The sequence below is a fragment of the Aspergillus bombycis genome (assembly GCF_001792695.1).
Source record: "Aspergillus bombycis strain NRRL26010 chromosome Unknown contig00042, whole genome shotgun sequence".
NCBI lineage: Eukaryota > Fungi > Ascomycota > Eurotiomycetes > Eurotiales > Aspergillaceae > Aspergillus > Aspergillus bombycis.
The window spans coordinates 1-16,472 of record NW_019170044.1 but is presented as its reverse complement, the minus strand read 5'-3'; the positions used below and the strand labels follow the sequence as shown (position 1 = coordinate 16,472).

The 16,472-nt window shown below is 48.5% G+C and overlaps 5 protein-coding genes across 5 annotated transcripts; 3 read left to right on the top strand and 2 right to left on the bottom strand.

The window, feature by feature from the left end:
* Positions 1-1,209: 1,209 nt before the first annotated feature.
* ABOM_006309 (4a-hydroxytetrahydrobiopterin dehydratase) lies at positions 1,210-2,020 on the bottom strand (the record flags this gene model as incomplete). The annotated part of the gene is made up of 3 exons (XM_022533438.1): positions 1,210-1,392; positions 1,464-1,526; positions 1,655-2,020. The coding sequence occupies 3 exons, from the start codon at positions 2,018-2,020 to the stop codon at positions 1,210-1,212; spliced, it is 612 nt and encodes a 203-aa protein (XP_022389149.1).
* A 1,418-nt stretch (positions 2,021-3,438) lies between these two features.
* On the top strand, positions 3,439-3,918 carry ABOM_006308 (short-chain dehydrogenase; the record flags this gene model as incomplete). Its single annotated transcript, XM_022533437.1, has 2 exons — positions 3,439-3,514; positions 3,563-3,918. 2 exons carry the CDS (start codon positions 3,439-3,441, stop codon positions 3,916-3,918), a joined length of 432 nt encoding a protein of 143 aa, XP_022389148.1.
* A 3,747-nt stretch (positions 3,919-7,665) lies between these two features.
* ABOM_006307 (peptidase family M20/M25/M40 protein) lies at positions 7,666-10,059 on the top strand (the record flags this gene model as incomplete). The annotated part of the gene is made up of 1 exon (XM_022533436.1): positions 7,666-10,059. One exon carries the CDS (start codon positions 7,666-7,668, stop codon positions 10,057-10,059), a length of 2,394 nt encoding a protein of 797 aa, XP_022389176.1.
* Positions 10,060-10,935: 876 nt separating this feature from the next.
* ABOM_006306 (Lectin C-type domain protein) lies at positions 10,936-12,814 on the bottom strand (the record flags this gene model as incomplete). The annotated part of the gene is made up of 2 exons (XM_022533435.1): positions 10,936-12,672; positions 12,749-12,814. 2 exons carry the CDS (start codon positions 12,812-12,814, stop codon positions 10,936-10,938), a joined length of 1,803 nt encoding a protein of 600 aa, XP_022389175.1.
* Positions 12,815-13,212: 398 nt separating this feature from the next.
* ABOM_006305 (Sec62 family protein translocation protein) lies at positions 13,213-14,515 on the top strand (the record flags this gene model as incomplete). The annotated part of the gene is made up of 3 exons (XM_022533434.1): positions 13,213-13,669; positions 13,729-14,285; positions 14,342-14,515. 3 exons carry the CDS (start codon positions 13,213-13,215, stop codon positions 14,513-14,515), a joined length of 1,188 nt encoding a protein of 395 aa, XP_022389177.1.
* Positions 14,516-16,472: the final 1,957 nt, after the last annotated feature.

Sequence of the window (16,472 nt, the reverse complement as noted above, 5' to 3'; positions counted from 1 at the left end):
TGTTTTGTTCATTCTCTGTTCTTGTGTATGTATTGCATTTTGATTCCCAACCACGGTTTCTTCAAGTGCTGCTTCCGGCGATGTGTCGATGAGGCTGTAATACAAACTCAAATGTTTACCGGCTGTGCTTCTCTAGAGTCGTAGGGAACTTGATGGTTGGCGTGCCACTGACCGTTTCGTGTCAAGTCAATGTAACCCTCCGCGGGAAGTAGATACCATGCCGTCCACCCTAGCCAGAGTTATGTCATGATCCGGGATGTTATACGGGATGATCAGGATCCATTCCACATGTGTCCTGCGGGGGGAGGGGGGGAGATATTGGTACCGATCTGTGGGGGTGGGACCCCTTGATCGCATATCCTTAAAGCGTCTCTCACGGTATGACTCCATGATCCTGCCGAATCGCCGCATCAGGGAACCGTTCGAATTGAGTTCATTCTCGTATCCGGGACCTCAACCCGACAACCCGCGATCTCAAATCTCCACAGCTCCCTTTCCAACCAAACCAGGTACCATTACAGAGGAGAGGGGGGGTTCCGGTACTACCCCTCGCAACTCTATTCCTGACTCGCGTGCAGCCCACCCATGAGACCTACCGATCCTACCCAGATAAGCTTAAGGTTGGTGGCCGTTTTGGGTACATGGGGTACGTTAGTACTACTAGTGGGGCATGACTTCATGACTTCACTGACCTCATTGACTTGTGGGTTTGTTTATCTGTTTTGTTTTATCTGGTGTGGTCGTATTTGGTATTTGGTACGCCGGGGATCTCTGTTATGCATGTCATGCTAATGAGGCTATGGGGGAGTATCTGGACCGGCATCATTCTTAGGTAGCGAGCTACGGAATGGGGATGTCTGGATCTGGGAAGGATGAAGGGGGGTTCTTTGGGGAGTTCTAGATTTGTGGGCGGATTCTTTGGCGTGGGCATGTGATTTGGATTTGTTTGTGTTGGAGAGTGATGGAAGCTGGAGGGACTCAAGAATGGACGAGCCGAGACCCTTCGTCCGTCCGTCGTTACACTGCGTCGTCGTCGTGTGTGGCGTGTATGTTTTCATGTACTGTCTGTATATAGGTATATGCAGGGAGGATTGAGCGCGGATGCAGGTAGATTGTTATACATCATCCTACAGCGAGGGATATTCTGACTGGATAATGAAATATACATATACAACGATCGATTATTTCTAATATATATTCCGTTTGCGACTATAATCCAGGCGACGACGGAGTCGGAGAAGAAGGACCTGGACCGCATTTCTTCCCTTGTTCCTTTTCCACGGCGCCCATTAACTCCGCCGCCTCGTCGCAGTGTTGCGCCATCGTCAGGTCTTTATCCGTGAGACCGCGCGGCTGGTGTGTTGTCCAGTGGACGTCGACGGAGCCGATTCGCTATTTTGGTGGAATTGGACCCTTTTGTTAGGATTGATTTAGTTTTGTTGGGTTGGAGTTGGGGCACTCACGACCGTGATGGTGGGGTGGTGTTTCTTGGTTGCGCTTTGCGATGCGACGACGTTGACGAAGCTCTGGGGGTTTGGGTTGTTAGCTCTGGGTGGATTATAGACGGAGAACAGGAAGCTCTCTCTGTATGTGTGTATGTATTCAAGTCAAGTAGAAGCTTGTTGAGGAGAGGAAGAATGGCAAATGAACATACCACTGCCTTGAAATACGTCTTGAAGTAGTATGTCTTCTTCACGCCCATTCCATCCTCGTCCAGCGCCCATCCTTGTCCCAGTAACGAGTCCAGCTCCGGTTGCAATTGGCTTCCGTCTATGCCTCGGGCGAATGTCGGTGCTGCGGCCATGGCTGTTGAGCTGTGCGAGAAAGTTCGGTGCGCTTGCGAAGGTGCTGCTGGATGGCGGAGAAAAGATGGCGATGCGGAGCGGAGAGTCTGGTGAGAAGTGGCGATATAGGCGGCGGGGGATGGGAAAGATCGGTGGTGGTGTTGGCGGGCTGATCGGCGGAGGTGCGATGTCAGTGATCGACTGGGGCGTTGTAGCGCCCTGGACACGGTGTTCATGTTTGTTGTGGAGATTGATGAACTGGCGGACAATTGTATAGAGCTAGCTTAGCTGTTGCGTCGCTTTATTCTGCCGGTGAACGGACCATCTCCGCGTCTATGGGGCCTTGCCGCTTTTAGGGATATTCACGTGACTGTTCTTTTCTGAAGTACTAGTATGTTACGTCGGGATGCAATGATGTCTCATCATTTGGAAAGTTACTCGGGGTACTATTGGGCAATAGGGTGGTGTTAAGAATGCTGGTGTTGAAAGGTAAGCCAGTTATATATTGGCACTGAAAGCGGTTGGATTGCTATGAATCAGGTCTCAGTGCTATGCTTTGAGTCTTGACGCTTATACATTGGGTTCGTTATAGGTAGCGAAAGATGAGATACTCCCCTCTTTGAGCTCGCCATTTATTGGTATTCCCCAGGATCTTTGGGCGCAGCCATGAATGGCCCATCCCCATTCCTTTATAAACTTTCAGTCACTTCCCAATTCTGCGCATCAGATGGTTCGCCCCAGACCAGCAGCATATCGTCAGTTGGGTTTGGGTTCCAGAAGCTCAGTATATCTGCGCAGAGTTCATCATCGTACCGTTCCTGTGCACAGATAGGATTATCTCGCACTCGAGGGTGCGGAAAGAAATCTAGCCATGGATGGTGGTGACAAGAGCGCTGTGTGGCCAGGATGGAAGCGATATCACCATGTGTTGCTGATAAAGGCACGGTATACATTTATTCTAGTGAGGGACAGTAATTGGCCAACAGCAGGGCAGCCTAAAATATAGTAGCTCTGGGAAGCAGCCGATGCCAGATCTTCAAATATATGTCGCTCGACCCGGTCCGTAATGCCGTGCCAATCGTCCTTCGAATCGACATCGGGTTTGAGGACAGCCGCATCCTGTGCTACGGTTGACCGCATGGGATGATTTGGAATTGCCCTTAGATTCTAGCCCATTGTCTGTTTGTCCTCTGCATCCTCTTTACCTTTTCGTAGGGAAAGATGTATAGTGGGGTTTCCTCGCGGGGTTAGAAATGATCGGTAATCACCTGTGCGTGGAGTCTCCACCGCTTCCATAGGGTTGAATGGTTGGCCACCTTACGGCGTACATTGAGCCACCACTCGCCCTGGTCCCTGACTCAGGATTGTCCTGTGGACTTAATTGAGTAATCATTTAGTCTCCCCCGATCATCGCGCGGACTTGGCGGAAGGAGTCTGTTCGATTGATTGGCCGCTCAAATGATATACAGCTTTGGATGAGGAGCCCTGTGTCATGTCAAGTTGAATGATCAATGTCTGAAGTCAAGGCTGCAGCCCATTCCATGGCTATAAGTACAACACCATAGCTGACGGACTTTCTGTACATTGTCGTCGATCAGGAAAGCATAAAGGAGATCACTCTTCCCGTTGCAACACTCCTACAGTACATTTAGCCATGTCTAATTTTGGGTTTGATACTGAAGGCAAGTCAGTGGTCGAGAGATGGGGAAGCTTGATTGAAGGCAAAGTTGGTAGGTACCACAGCATCATATGCTGGGTTCATGCTAATTGGGAAGCAGTTGTGCTTACCGGTGCCAGTGAGGGCGGACTCGGAGGCGCTACTGCTCTTGCTCTGGCATCGGCACGGCCCTCACATTTGGTTCTACTTGCTCGCACGGAGAACAAGGCGCGCAATGTCATCTCTTTAATCAAAGAGATCAGTCCTGAGACTCAGCCTGCTTTCGTGCACATTGAACTTGACGACCTTGACTCCGTTCGTCGGGCCGCAGCAGATGTCCTTAGCATTACCTCTAAGATTAATGTACTGATAAATAACGCTGGTGTCATGACTATCCCCTGGAGCAAGAGTAAAAGTGGTTTGGAAAGGGCCCTTGCCATTAACCATCTCGGGCATTCCTCCTTACGAAACTGTTGATACCTTCTATACTGGACGCTGGCCCTGGATCTCGCATCGTCAATGTCGCCAGTACAGCTTACCGCTTGGCACCATTTTTCTTCGATGACTGGAATTTCTCAGTATGACTTTCGATCCTGATTCGCCTACGTACTGAAGAGATGGAAACTGACTGCTCCAGAACGGTCAAACGTATCACCCGTTGAGCGCATACGGACAATCCAAGACAGCGAATATCCTATTTACGGTTGGCCTGGCACAGTGCTATAAGAAGCACGGCATATTGTCACATGCGGCGCACCCTGGCTGTCAGTTGTTCACCCTCTGCACTGTTTCGATTAGGTCAAACTGATTCTGGTGTAGATATTCCGGGGACTTCCCTTTTCTCTCACAGACCCAACCTTGATCCCATGGATGAAGTATCCCGTAAGAACACCGGACTTCCATTCGGTCGAGATCTGCCGAAGTCTCTAGAGCAGGGCATTTCTACCACACTGGTAGCGCATTATTCCCAAAGTTGACGGACGCATGTGGCGCGTATATGGAAGATTGCCAAGTTTGCGAGGCAAGAAAGTACGCTAGGGATCCCGTACTGGCTGATTGGTTCTGGAGTCTAAGCGAGGAGCTCGCGGGGGAGAGCTTTTGATGGAGAGTCCTTCTGCTACGCGAGCTATAGATACAGTAGACTGTGTGTCACACCCTAAACTTGTGCATGTCAGATGGTATACCTTTTGACTGGGTGTCAAGGTCCACGAGGGCACTCACTCGATGCCTTGGTTTCGTTAATGTCTCAGGTGCAATAGATAAATATTCTATCGCCGCTTAATATGTCACTGTATGATAACTCTAACGATTCGATTACCTGGCTCAAGAATATATCGAGAGCTTAACCATCACAACGATCCTGAACTTTTGTGCAACATGGACAAAAGCAGGGTCGAAAGAGGATGAGAGGAATAAAATTGAATAAATCATGTTCATCACTTAGAATTTTAGTGGTACGAGTTTGCTTTCGCCCTGACGTGAATGGAACAAGTGAAGGACATAGCTATTGAAATCAGTACACTCCCTTCGAAAATCTATACAGGTCCTAGGGCTTGAAAATAGGTATCTAGCCGACAAAAACATGGAAAAGAGGAAGGGAAAGGAGAAGAAGTTCACCTAAGCAAGTGGTCTGTAAATAGGAGCCCCATTTGTACTCCATATGAGATAGCCTCTTAGGTTTCATCATGGGCATTGTCCGGGAAGAGCCCGCAATCGGAGCGGAGGTGCTCCTCTATGGGGGGTTTTAGCACGGTCATACGGATCTTGATGAGCGAAAAAGAAGGTAAAACAGACACCGCACCATCATCTCACGGCAATGAGAGCTTTATGCGTATGTGAATGTCACTCTTTGAGCTTGGCTATTTCGAGCGTGGTTAGTGTGGGACTCACCAAAGCCACACATGGTCGAAAGCTGAATTGGATATACAGTAAAAAGGAACACCTCGTTTCCTCAGGTTACTATGTGTCTAGTTCTCTCATGAGCAAACCGTATATCCAAATGCACTTGTTTTAACGGAGGATTATTTGCTGCCAGATGATAACACGGTGATTTATTTCGTTGGACACGATTGACTCTTCAACTGGGATGGGAGCTAACTTTCGTGAGTAGCACCTGAGATGATATGTCTGATGGCACTGATGAAATAGCCATTCAGGGGGGGGGGGGGGCTTAATACTTGTATTGTTAGGACTAGTACGTTCGTCACAAAGGTTTTGTCTTCAGTCCTTAATTTAAAAAAAAAAAAAAAAAGTTAATCCAGCATCCACAGAGTGAAAGAGGAAGATTCGGACCTATCATATTTAAACTAAGGCATGCTCATGAACAGTTAGAACTTCTAGAGTAACTTCATAGAGAGGGCAAAGGTTTAGGAGAGCTACCATCGGCGTTCCTACCCGCGATCCACCAATTTGGTGACATACTACATAGGACACGTACGCTGCTAATGAGGATATTTTGTGGTGTGCGTATGTGAGGAATCAATTGTGGATGAATCACCGCGATAGCACGACAGATGATAATTTCTTTTTCTTTTGTGATTCAAGTTGGAATATACGATTGATGGTAAATATCAAGTGGTCGATAATATGGAGTAGATGTTGCCAATATGACACCCACTGGTCCCTCTTTCTTTCTCCAACTCCCCACAGGGCGGAACCGAGGAACCGGGTTAATAACACGGACCGAGAGACTATAAGACGTTCATCTTATTAGACCTACTCGTATTTAAGTCTTATCGGCCTTTAATTAGTTATGCCATTAGGTCGGATTGGAGTTTACCGAGTCCAAGACCAAAAACGGTAAGGGGCTCATCACGAAGTTCCAAGTTAAGGGGGGGAATAGTTAGTCAGCGGCACAACCCTCCTGACGTGCATAAACGCGGGTCTCGTGCCGCGTGACAAATAAGGTTGAAAACCCAAAAAAAGAAAAAGCCAAGCTTATCATCCAAAAATAATCCAGAATTTCTCGATTCCTCCTCCGAGGCAATACGAGTTGAAACTGCCCTCAATTGTGAGCGTAAGGCATTGGTGGTCGAGATCTACAGGTACGCCACACGGGACCCTGTTCTGACAGCGATCGACGGCGAAACTGTGTGTCCAGGCTCACTATCGTTTAACTAACCAGCTAGCGATGATTCCATTCCCATTTCCACTATCCTCGGCCCAATCAGCGGAAAACCGTTAACCCAAGGTGGAGACCTTCGAGGGGCTGAATTTCAGGGGTATTCTCATCTTTCAGTGTGTTGGGGCTTGGGAGAATATTTACTCCGTACGGAGGACGGGCGTTTTCGTCATCTGGGTCGAAAGACGTTTTGGCATGGACTCGACGCTGAACTACGCGTCCGATCAGAAATTCAGATCGCAATGAAATCTGTGCTTCGTTTTCAATCCTCTTGTCTCAGAACGCTTCCGCTCTCCACTCCCAGTTTCGCTTGTCAGTCTCATCTGTTTCAGGTCTGCTCATCGCCAACACTATACCGCCGCGACTAAGGCAGCAGCTTCCTTAGCCACAGACTAGTGTGCATTGGTACGTCCGTCCGGTTTAATTTTTAACACAAAGGAAAAAAAATAAAAAAAAAAAAATTGGTCATGACTCCGTTGCGGCTGGATTCTCATCGCCCATCCAGACCTGGTCTTTTCGACAAGACCTCTTCCTCTTCTCTCCTTCCACACTCGACCTTCCCCATCTTACTTTCTTGACACTCACTTACCATAATTAGAGCGCTTTGGAGGACCATGGCTTCCGTCCAGTCGATAGAGTAGTCAGATTGCCCATTGATTTATTGTAGCGACCCCTCACTCAATTTCCTTCATTTATTATCCATTACGACACGATTTCGGGCCGTCAGACGATCATTATTGCTCTTGAATCGGTCTTGCAACTCCCATTTGATACCACATCTCTTTGGCTCTCCTCAATTGGTGATCAATGCACTATCTAGTAGACACCGTGGGTCCATCCGATACTGCAATGCCCATTATCCCACCGTCTTTTGTGGAGAAAGAAGGCCTACCTCGAACCGCACTTTCTGCTCATTTCGTCATTCCTTCGACCACGCTCTGTTTGAGTCAACCGTACACTCCCTACTAATCGCCTCTCTCATCTGACCAGTGGCTCATCTACATTGAAGCGCATGGCGAGAGGACTAACACATTTCTATTCGCACGATACCCAATCAGCTCTCGGGCCCGAGAAAAAGACAGCTGTCAACCGAAGACAGCAGAATGACAGTGAACACCGATCCGCCTAAATCATCGGTCAGCGAGCGCAGAGGCCAGATTCTAGCCCCGTTACAAACCAACTTCAGCCGCCCAAGCGCCCGGCCGACTGTGGTTGCAACTCGTCCCAATCGGCCACGGCCGGAGGAGTATCAGAATGATGGCGAGGCAGGCGAGCGCGTTCCATTACAGACCCCAGTCAAGCGGCAGTCCTCTAAATCCGGCCTGCGTAGCATCTTCAGCCGTGAAAGAATAGCCCACAAAGAGAGCACCGATTCCAAGCTCTCCGAAATTGAGGAAACGCAGGATCCTGCGGCACAGGCTGCCCCAGATCTCGCTGCCCCTCTTTCACCAACATTAGCTACGCCTAAAACAGCGTTCTCCACGCCGACAGTTATGACTTCGCCTGCAGCGGACCCTCCTAGGTCCAAACCCTCAAAATCTCGCCAGAAAACTAGTGAGGACAAGCCAGCGGCGGGTGAGATAGGCTGGAAACCTCCCCCGCTATTCCAAGCCTACCCACAGGCAATTAAACATGATAATCTTTCGACACCTTCTCTGTCTGCGGAATCCATTTTGCGGATCCAGGCCACATCTTCGGCCAAAAAAAGCAGCACTCAGAACGAATTCTCTCAAGCAGAAAATCCAGCGGCTCGGAAGAAGGAGGCCAAAGAGAAGAAAAAGCACATGCGCTCCTTGTCTGAGACGATCGGCAAGACTGACTGGTCTCCGAAGATTTATGTGTTGGTCACAGCCGGGTATATCTTGCAGTACGCTGGTAGCGGAAAGTTTGATCGGCTGCCGGAGAAGATGTTGCAGCTAGGTCCCAAGTCTGTAGCATTTGCGAGCGATGCGATCCCGGGCAAGCATTGGGTTTTGCAAATTTCCCAAATGAACGATGAAAACAATGCTGCATCAACCGACACGCACCGGCATCTATTCTCCCGCTTTGGTTTTCACCGTTCGCATGCTCGGCGTTTAACCCGGAGTCTTCTTCTCGTTCTAAACACCCCGGAAGAAATGAGTTCGTGGCTTCTAGCTGTCAGGGCGCAGATCGAGGCACGTGGAGGGAAGAAGTATGTCTCGGAGAAAGCGGTTGACGATGACACGGACCATCAACTGGAGTCTAAACCCAGCATCCGACAGTTGGTAAAGAAGGACCCTAACCGGTTCTCCCAAGCCTATCTGCATCCTCAGCCAGTGATCGGCGTTGATGATAAAGATTTCAGTGATCAATCTCGCCGAAGCTCATATATCTCATTTAAACGACGGTCGCTGGTTACACAAGCTACTCCCGAGTCACGCTCCGAATCGATGTCCACGACACAAACGGAGGTAACTTCTCCGGTCAGTGGTCAGACACGTTTCTACTCTCTGGGATTGAAGCCCGAAGCAAACGAAGCCAGTTCACCTCCGAATGGCAGCGCTATTTCGACGGTCCTATCTACCCTAGATGGCCCGCCCAGAAGCCCAACATTCTCGAGCTCAGTGAAGCGAGAGTCAATGCACCATTCGAATGCGCCAACAGTAGCAGAAACCTCCGACCTTTCCCGGTCCCAGCAAACGGTGCCTGATCCTATTTTGCGAAGTGCTTCGCCCCCAGCCCCGAACTTCAGTGTTCCATCTTTCAGCAAGAGATTCACGGCCAGAATGGGGCAAGGCCAGATGCAAATCCCTCGGTTCCCCTCCGCTCGCAGCGACGAAACCGACACAGACGAGGCTAATACTATCTCTGCCTTCCCGTCTCCACCGCAGTCTCCAATCAAGAGTATTACTAGCGTCGCAATGAGCGAATCGCATGAACAAGTCGTACCTTTCCGTGATTCCCCGAAGAGGAGGTCTTTGCGCATGTCCAACTCGGAGGATTCGCTCGGAGATTCTAGAAGTACGGACCCAAAGCTGCAGCATACTTCGCGCACCTCGAAGGCCGCCGCTGCAACATCAACCGCTGCGCAATCCTCGCGACCCCCTAGTATTATCGAGCATGAGCCTGCCCATTCAAAAATCCCACAGTCCCCCCCGGAGACCAGCTATCAAGCGTCTCGTCGGGAACAGCAACGCCACAGAGTTTCTGTTTTTCCGACAGCCACGCCAAATCGTCCTTCGACTGGGCCCATGCTGCGTCGCAAGAGTATGCCTGGACTTTCAGTTGGACCCCCGGCATTACCTCCTCCTGACTGTCCTTTACCAAAGATTCCTTCTCCAGTTGAGCCATCGCTTCCTGAAATAGCTGAGCAATTCCCGGAGCCCCGTATGTGCACGTCACCACCACCATCAAAAGGGGGCCGACTACGTCGGAAAAGCCTGGCCAGTGCCGCACCTCGTCCTGCTCACGTGCCTCTTCCACCAGCAACCCAAAGCCTTGGTTCTCGACACCCACGGACCGTCAACGGCATATAAGCCATCGTCCTCTGCTGTTTTTATTCAGCCATATCCCAGTCCTTGCTTATCGCATATGCATATAGAGAGCGACCTCTCTTCTTAACTAGATACCACTATTATCTTTTATCATCATTTTCAACTGCGCCAGAACCATTTCCTTCTTTGCCGGCTTTGATAGCCAGCAGTGTCTAACCAAAAAGCTTTATACCATACCATCCTGCATCAGCGCTTTACAGTTCCGAGCTTCTTATAACATCATGGCCTCCTTGCTTTTTCTTTTCTCCTTGATTTGCAAACCACCCCTCCTTCTCTCTCTCTTTTTTCTTGCCCTCGAACTATTATATTTATATCCATATAATGCCGTTACTCGCGACATGCTTTTCTCTTTTATTTCTCACAGCGATGAACGAATCAGGATATCCCACGCTGTCAATTGCTTACTGGTTATATATGACTGAATATTGTTCGTTTTGAACGTACCATGCGATACTATATATGCCATGTTCCTGTATATATCGCTGTAGACCAGGTTTTTTGTTGCGACGCAGGTCGCTGTTGATGCAAGTTCTTCCAATAAGATGCTCTAGAAGTGGGTTCTCTTTTGTTTATCGAGTATAACTAATAAGATCTTGTGAGTTTCGGGGGGGTATGAGGAGCTATAAAGAAACCTCGTTGTGGCATGTGATGCCGAGGAATCATCTAGATATTGTAAGTATATACATTCATCAGTAAAACTATATACAACCCGATGAGGTGAATTCACTTATATACATTGCTCACTATAAGGGTACATTGGGTATCAATAAATATGGCCTCATATCACAAAACGGCTTCCAAACGTTAAATTGTGTCGGTAGAATATTAGCATCAGATCTGGAATCAGATTTGCATACGTTAAGAAGGGACACCTTCATATTCCCACCCTTGGATTTTTCGCTTGCCTCGTCTCGAGTTGCGCCGGTTGGTGTTACACTTTACGAATAGTGTCAGTGCGGTGATGATGCAAATAACGATGCCTGCGATGGCAGACACCAGCACTGTTTTTTTCTCCAGTTGTTTAGGATCCGCCGCATATGGACATTTAGCATTAGGCCCACCAGTCACCCAGCATGACGTAATATCCCGGGAGTTGAAGTCTAGCCAAATCTCACGCTTAGCGGGGTCCGGAGACGTAGGATCGATAATGTTGCTCGGTTGAGTCAGGAGGTATCGATAGAGATACGTATTTTCTAGGCTTGTGCGAGGAACTCCCATGGTCGTGTTATCTGGGCAAGCATCCGTGTAGGCTTTGGTGTAGCTATGTGCAGTGCTGGATATCGTCCAGGTATATGGCAAGTTCGCGACTCGGCAGGCGACTCGGCGCACATCCGTACAGTTCGCAACGCGCCAGTGGCCGCCTAGTGACACGTCCAAAATTGCGCATCGGTCATGTTGGGGCGAATCAATATTGTCCCCCACATCGGCGCCCTGGGGTTCACCTTCTGCCCAAGCCCATGTAGAAGATAGAGAGATATTCTTATATGGTTCGACCGCCTGGTCGGCGGTTTTGTTGAAGAGGGTGTCATTGACAATTGGTGTCAACCCACACGCGGTTAGATTTACAACCCTGTCCGACAATTCACGCAAAGCATATGTCTCATTCAAGCCTTGAGGCGGAGACAGGCTACTTGAGAGCGCCCAAGAGGAGTTCACCTGAGATACCTGGAAGGCATCGGAGTCATAGAGACAACCGTAACCCAAGCCTCCTTCATCGGCCGAAGGCGCGAGCACTAAGGATGCTAGATATCTTGGAGGAAAGATGACCTCGCTCTTACCCGCGGCCAACTTGTAGTCCTCGAGTTGGGGGTCCACAGAGCCATACTCAAGAAAGAGACGGCGCTCCTTTGCAAGTTGTACATATTTTGAGGCTGGCCAGCCGTCCGGTGTACTTTGTGTACCATCAGAGAGTTCGTAAGTTGTGAAATATTCTGTAATAGGCTTGTATCCATCATCGACTTCATACCAAGACTCGTTTAGGTTACTGCGCTCGTTGGCCAGCTGTGACGGTGTGTAGATATAGTGAAAAAGACGGTTATCCATCAAAACATCAACTCGTTCAGCAAATGACGGCAACCCATCACCCGATACCTTTGATGCAGGCTGTTCCGGAGCGGCAGCGCTAGCAGCAACATGCAGGTTGAACGTTAGGTATCTGATGTACACATTCAACTGAGACGTTGTGTCTTTGAAATAATCCTGGAAGACATCGATGAGACCAGATAGTTCGAGATTCTCTGAGCACAGATAGGGACCTAGCTCATAGACCGGCCATCCCGATGAACTGGAAACGAGGGTAGCAGTACTTTGAGCAGCACTGGCAGTTGCAGTTGGGATCATTGTGGGCGTCGTAGAAACAGTGACAACAGGAACATTCTTTGGAATAGCCACTGGGCAAAACGTCCAAGCCCGCAAGCCCACCGACCAATACAGATCGACGAGAAAGCGTCGGTATCCAACCGATAACAGATTGGATATACATTTTTCAGCGGACTGCGTCTCGAATACATTGTTGCCAAAACATGCTGCTGTCACGGATACGCCAGAGCTGGTGATATAGTTGATTGGAATTTGGCCGGCGACATCTCTTTCGCTCTATTACGGTGTTTAGCTGATTCATTCTTTTTCTACTTTCTCTGTATACTTCCCCGACATGGGATGGGTAACTTACCAGAAAGATCGTTTCCCATTTCGTATTGATGAGGGATGGCTGGTCAGGGTTGTAATTTAATGACATGGAGCTGTGGAGATCCTATATATACGCATGGCAGATGGACAGTACTAGAAAGGGTCGCGCAAGGGCAGCCATTCGAGACAAGAAGAGAAGAGAAGAGAATGGAGGGGGAAAAGACGAAGTAAATGAACTGATAACACGAGCGATGACGGAGATTCCTCCGCCGCAGAAGGCGGTGCGGCGTGGCTTACGGCTTTACCCTTTTGAGCTGGAACATTTATTATCTGGCCACTTCTAAAGTTCCCGTCGATCCTCGAGTTCCAACTGCGACCATATTACTTTGTCCTCTAAGTCGCTAGACATTTTTTTCCTCCGTCAAGTTCGAGGAAATTCTCGAGACCCCCGCCAGTACTATTATTAATTGATTCCGACTCCATCTCCATCTTTCACATTACTACAAAATGGCGGCGCCTGGCCAGCCGTCTCCCCAGCAGATTGCCGCCATGCAGCAACAGTTCGCTGCTGAGGCCGCAAGGCGTGGCATGACTCCGGAGGAGTTCGCTAAACAGCAGCGCGAACAGCTGAATGCCGAAGCCGCGAAGCATGGCATGTCCACCGAGCAATACGTCCAACAACTGAGAATGCGAGCTCTCGCTGCTCACCAACAGCAGGTCGAGGCCCAACGACAGGGCCAAGGATCTCCACAGCCAGGACAACCGGGGCAGCAAGGTCAGCAAGAGGAACAAGGCCAGCAGGCACCACAACAGCCCCAGCCACAACAGACTACGCATCAAGTCCCTGTGAACCCATCGAATCCACCAGACCCCAAAGCCATCGCCGTTGCACAGTTCTTGCGATCTCAGAACTTGAAGCCGAGAACGTGTATCATGGATGGACAGAGGAAGGACATGTTCAAAGGTGCTTATCACATGAAACCTAGATCCGGTTGTCCGCAACACGGCTGATTTACCCTACAGTGAAACGTGCCATTCGCGCTCTGGAATCGCCCGCATACGCTAAAGCAGCCGGAAAGAAGAACTCTCTACTCCCTCCCGTAACGGACCGTGCATCAGCAGAGAATGTTTTCAAGCTCCTCCCTCTATCACTTCTTGCCTTGCGCGTATCGAAAGTCGATCCCCATGCGGGTCACAACCACGCGAAGCCTAAGAACCGAGTCAAGGGGCTGTGGACCGTCAAGATTGAGCAACACCAGGAAACAGACCCTATGATGCACTACGTATGGCTATACGAGGGACCTCAATGGAAACAGAAGGCTATGGCCGCCGCAGTGGTGGCTGGTATTTTCGCCGTTGTTCTTTTCCCATTGTGGCCCATGGTGATGAGACAAGGTGTTTGGTACTTGAGTGTTGGTATGATGGGCCTCCTGGGATTATTCTTCGCCATGTCGATCTTCCGTCTTATTCTGTTCTGCGTCACGGTCTTTGCTGTTCCTCCTGGTCTCTGGCTGTTCCCGAACTTGTTCGAGGATGTTGGCTTTATTGACAGCTTCAAGCCCCTGTGGGGTTGGCAAGAGGTATGTATTCCATCCCGACCTTATGTTTTTGACTTTCTCTAACATTCCTGTGACAGGGTAAGAAAAAGAAGAAGTCTAAGAAGTCTTCTGGCGACGCATCCAAGTCTCCAGTCTCTCAATCTGCCGAGTCTGCCCCTTCAGCGACTACAACGGCAACCGCGGCCTCAGATACTTCGGGTGCTGTGAAACGTGATCTGGCTCCTCGAGTTGAGGAGGTTACAGACGAGTAATGGTATAGACCTGGCCACTTTGGGCTTTTGTAGGTTCTTTTAGATCCGTGTTGCAGTGGATCGTTGCGCTAGGGATAAAGTTAACATTCTGCATCTGTATGCTACCTGGTATTCATTGTTACCTCTATTTGTCAGTTATTTCTTATCACCTGTTTGAAGGGTATATTTATGTTGGTTCGGGTTATGGGCGAAATGATTCCAATTCTGTATGAAGGTTTCAACATACAAAAAATGCAGTTCTGCTTTTCTATAGATGGCTTCCGCTATTTATTAAATTTCTTGGGCGCGATTATTCCAACAGAAATCAGTATAGGCTGACATTAATACTAGTAGTAACGAAGGTTGCAATTAGCTTCCTTAGACCGTACTCCCATGTAAACATTTTGGTCTACAGTGCCCTGTCCTTCCAATAGACAACTGACATAAATCCCAGTTAACCACGGTTAGGAGTTTAAGAATCCATCTGTCATATAGTCCACGGTCTTATCTATATTATTTTAGAGGCTGACCAATCCTTAATGTAAACAAGCATTGATACCAATTGCTAAAGTTCTGTTTCTAGCTAACCAAGTATATGGATTAAGTTGGATTACCTACAGTGGATAGGTTGTCTATTTTCCATGGTTAGGTAGGTTTTGACTCACGGAACAGGTATATACATTCCGTGGACATGGGGAGCTCTCCTAGTCGAGGAATCTAGATACCGTTAAAATAACTGTTTCTGGAGTGCTAGAACAGGGGTTTCTAACATATGATTCTAATCAAGTCCACGGACGCAACTTGAATATAGAAAAATGTAAGCGCTGTATAGTAGAGGCGCTTTCATATCACGAATGCTCCACTACGCTTGGATTTGTTCGATTAGGATCCATCCAATGAAGATAAGAAGCCACTCGTAGTGAAAACAAACCCCAGGACTTTCATTCATAAGTGATATAGGGAATTGGCAATGTAGGATGATATGCCTCAGTAGAGCCATGTAATGAATTATTACTGCCTTAGGAGACTTTCATTCATATATAGATTCAAAGGACATCTGCTGACCATTGCATCGAAATAGAACTCAGGTTCCCTAGTTAAATTGAGGTTTCAACGATGGAAGTTCTTGTGAAACCAAAACATGGCTATATATTTACTAACTTGTCTGTAGACCTGTCTCTAGCTTTCCAAGGTTTAGCTCTGTTCCGTCTGTAGAAGTCAGCTTCATCCACGGCAATCTGGCTTCTGCAGCCTAGGAGATGGAGTTATCAGCAACCTCCTTTGGGACGAATAGACTAAGTACCAGTTATGTCATATAAATTATACCGCTCTTGCCTATGTTTGATATAACCTACACAACAAACCATCTCCAATACTATCATCGACTATCCACAATAAACAGACCATGTACCGCGGCTACTTTTAACCGCTTGTGAAGCTAGATGGCCTTAGTTGATAATCTGCTCGGTGGCTAATAAGCTGTGAAACAAGATCTAGAGAGCTCCGAGCGAGTCGTTCTCCCTGACGAGCAAGTCGTATGCTCGAGATATCATCCTCGCAAAGCAGGATTTCCGCAGTGTGGTAGATCAAGTGGTGGATGATATGTTTGCGACACAGCAGGCACGGTAACTGTAGTCCTGTGCCATAACTGAAGGGCATTGTGGTGATTTGGTTTAGTAGAATCCTTTGGAGACACTGTTCCTCATCCAAGCCGGAATGGCGATATATCCCAGCGATAGTAAACTTGCTCACATCAAGCGAACGGCAGCGTTCTGCACGATCAACAGAGATCCAATCGGTTTGCAAAAAACGGGAATATAGTGACGACGTGGTCCTTGAGAATCCCAGTGGGGAAACAATAGTCGGCCGATAGGATATTCATCGGACTACTCCGTACTGTGTAGTACTTACTCCGTAAAAGCCGTAAGTGGAGTTGTCTGGGCCAAAGATTACATGGAACTGGATTCAAAAAAAAAAA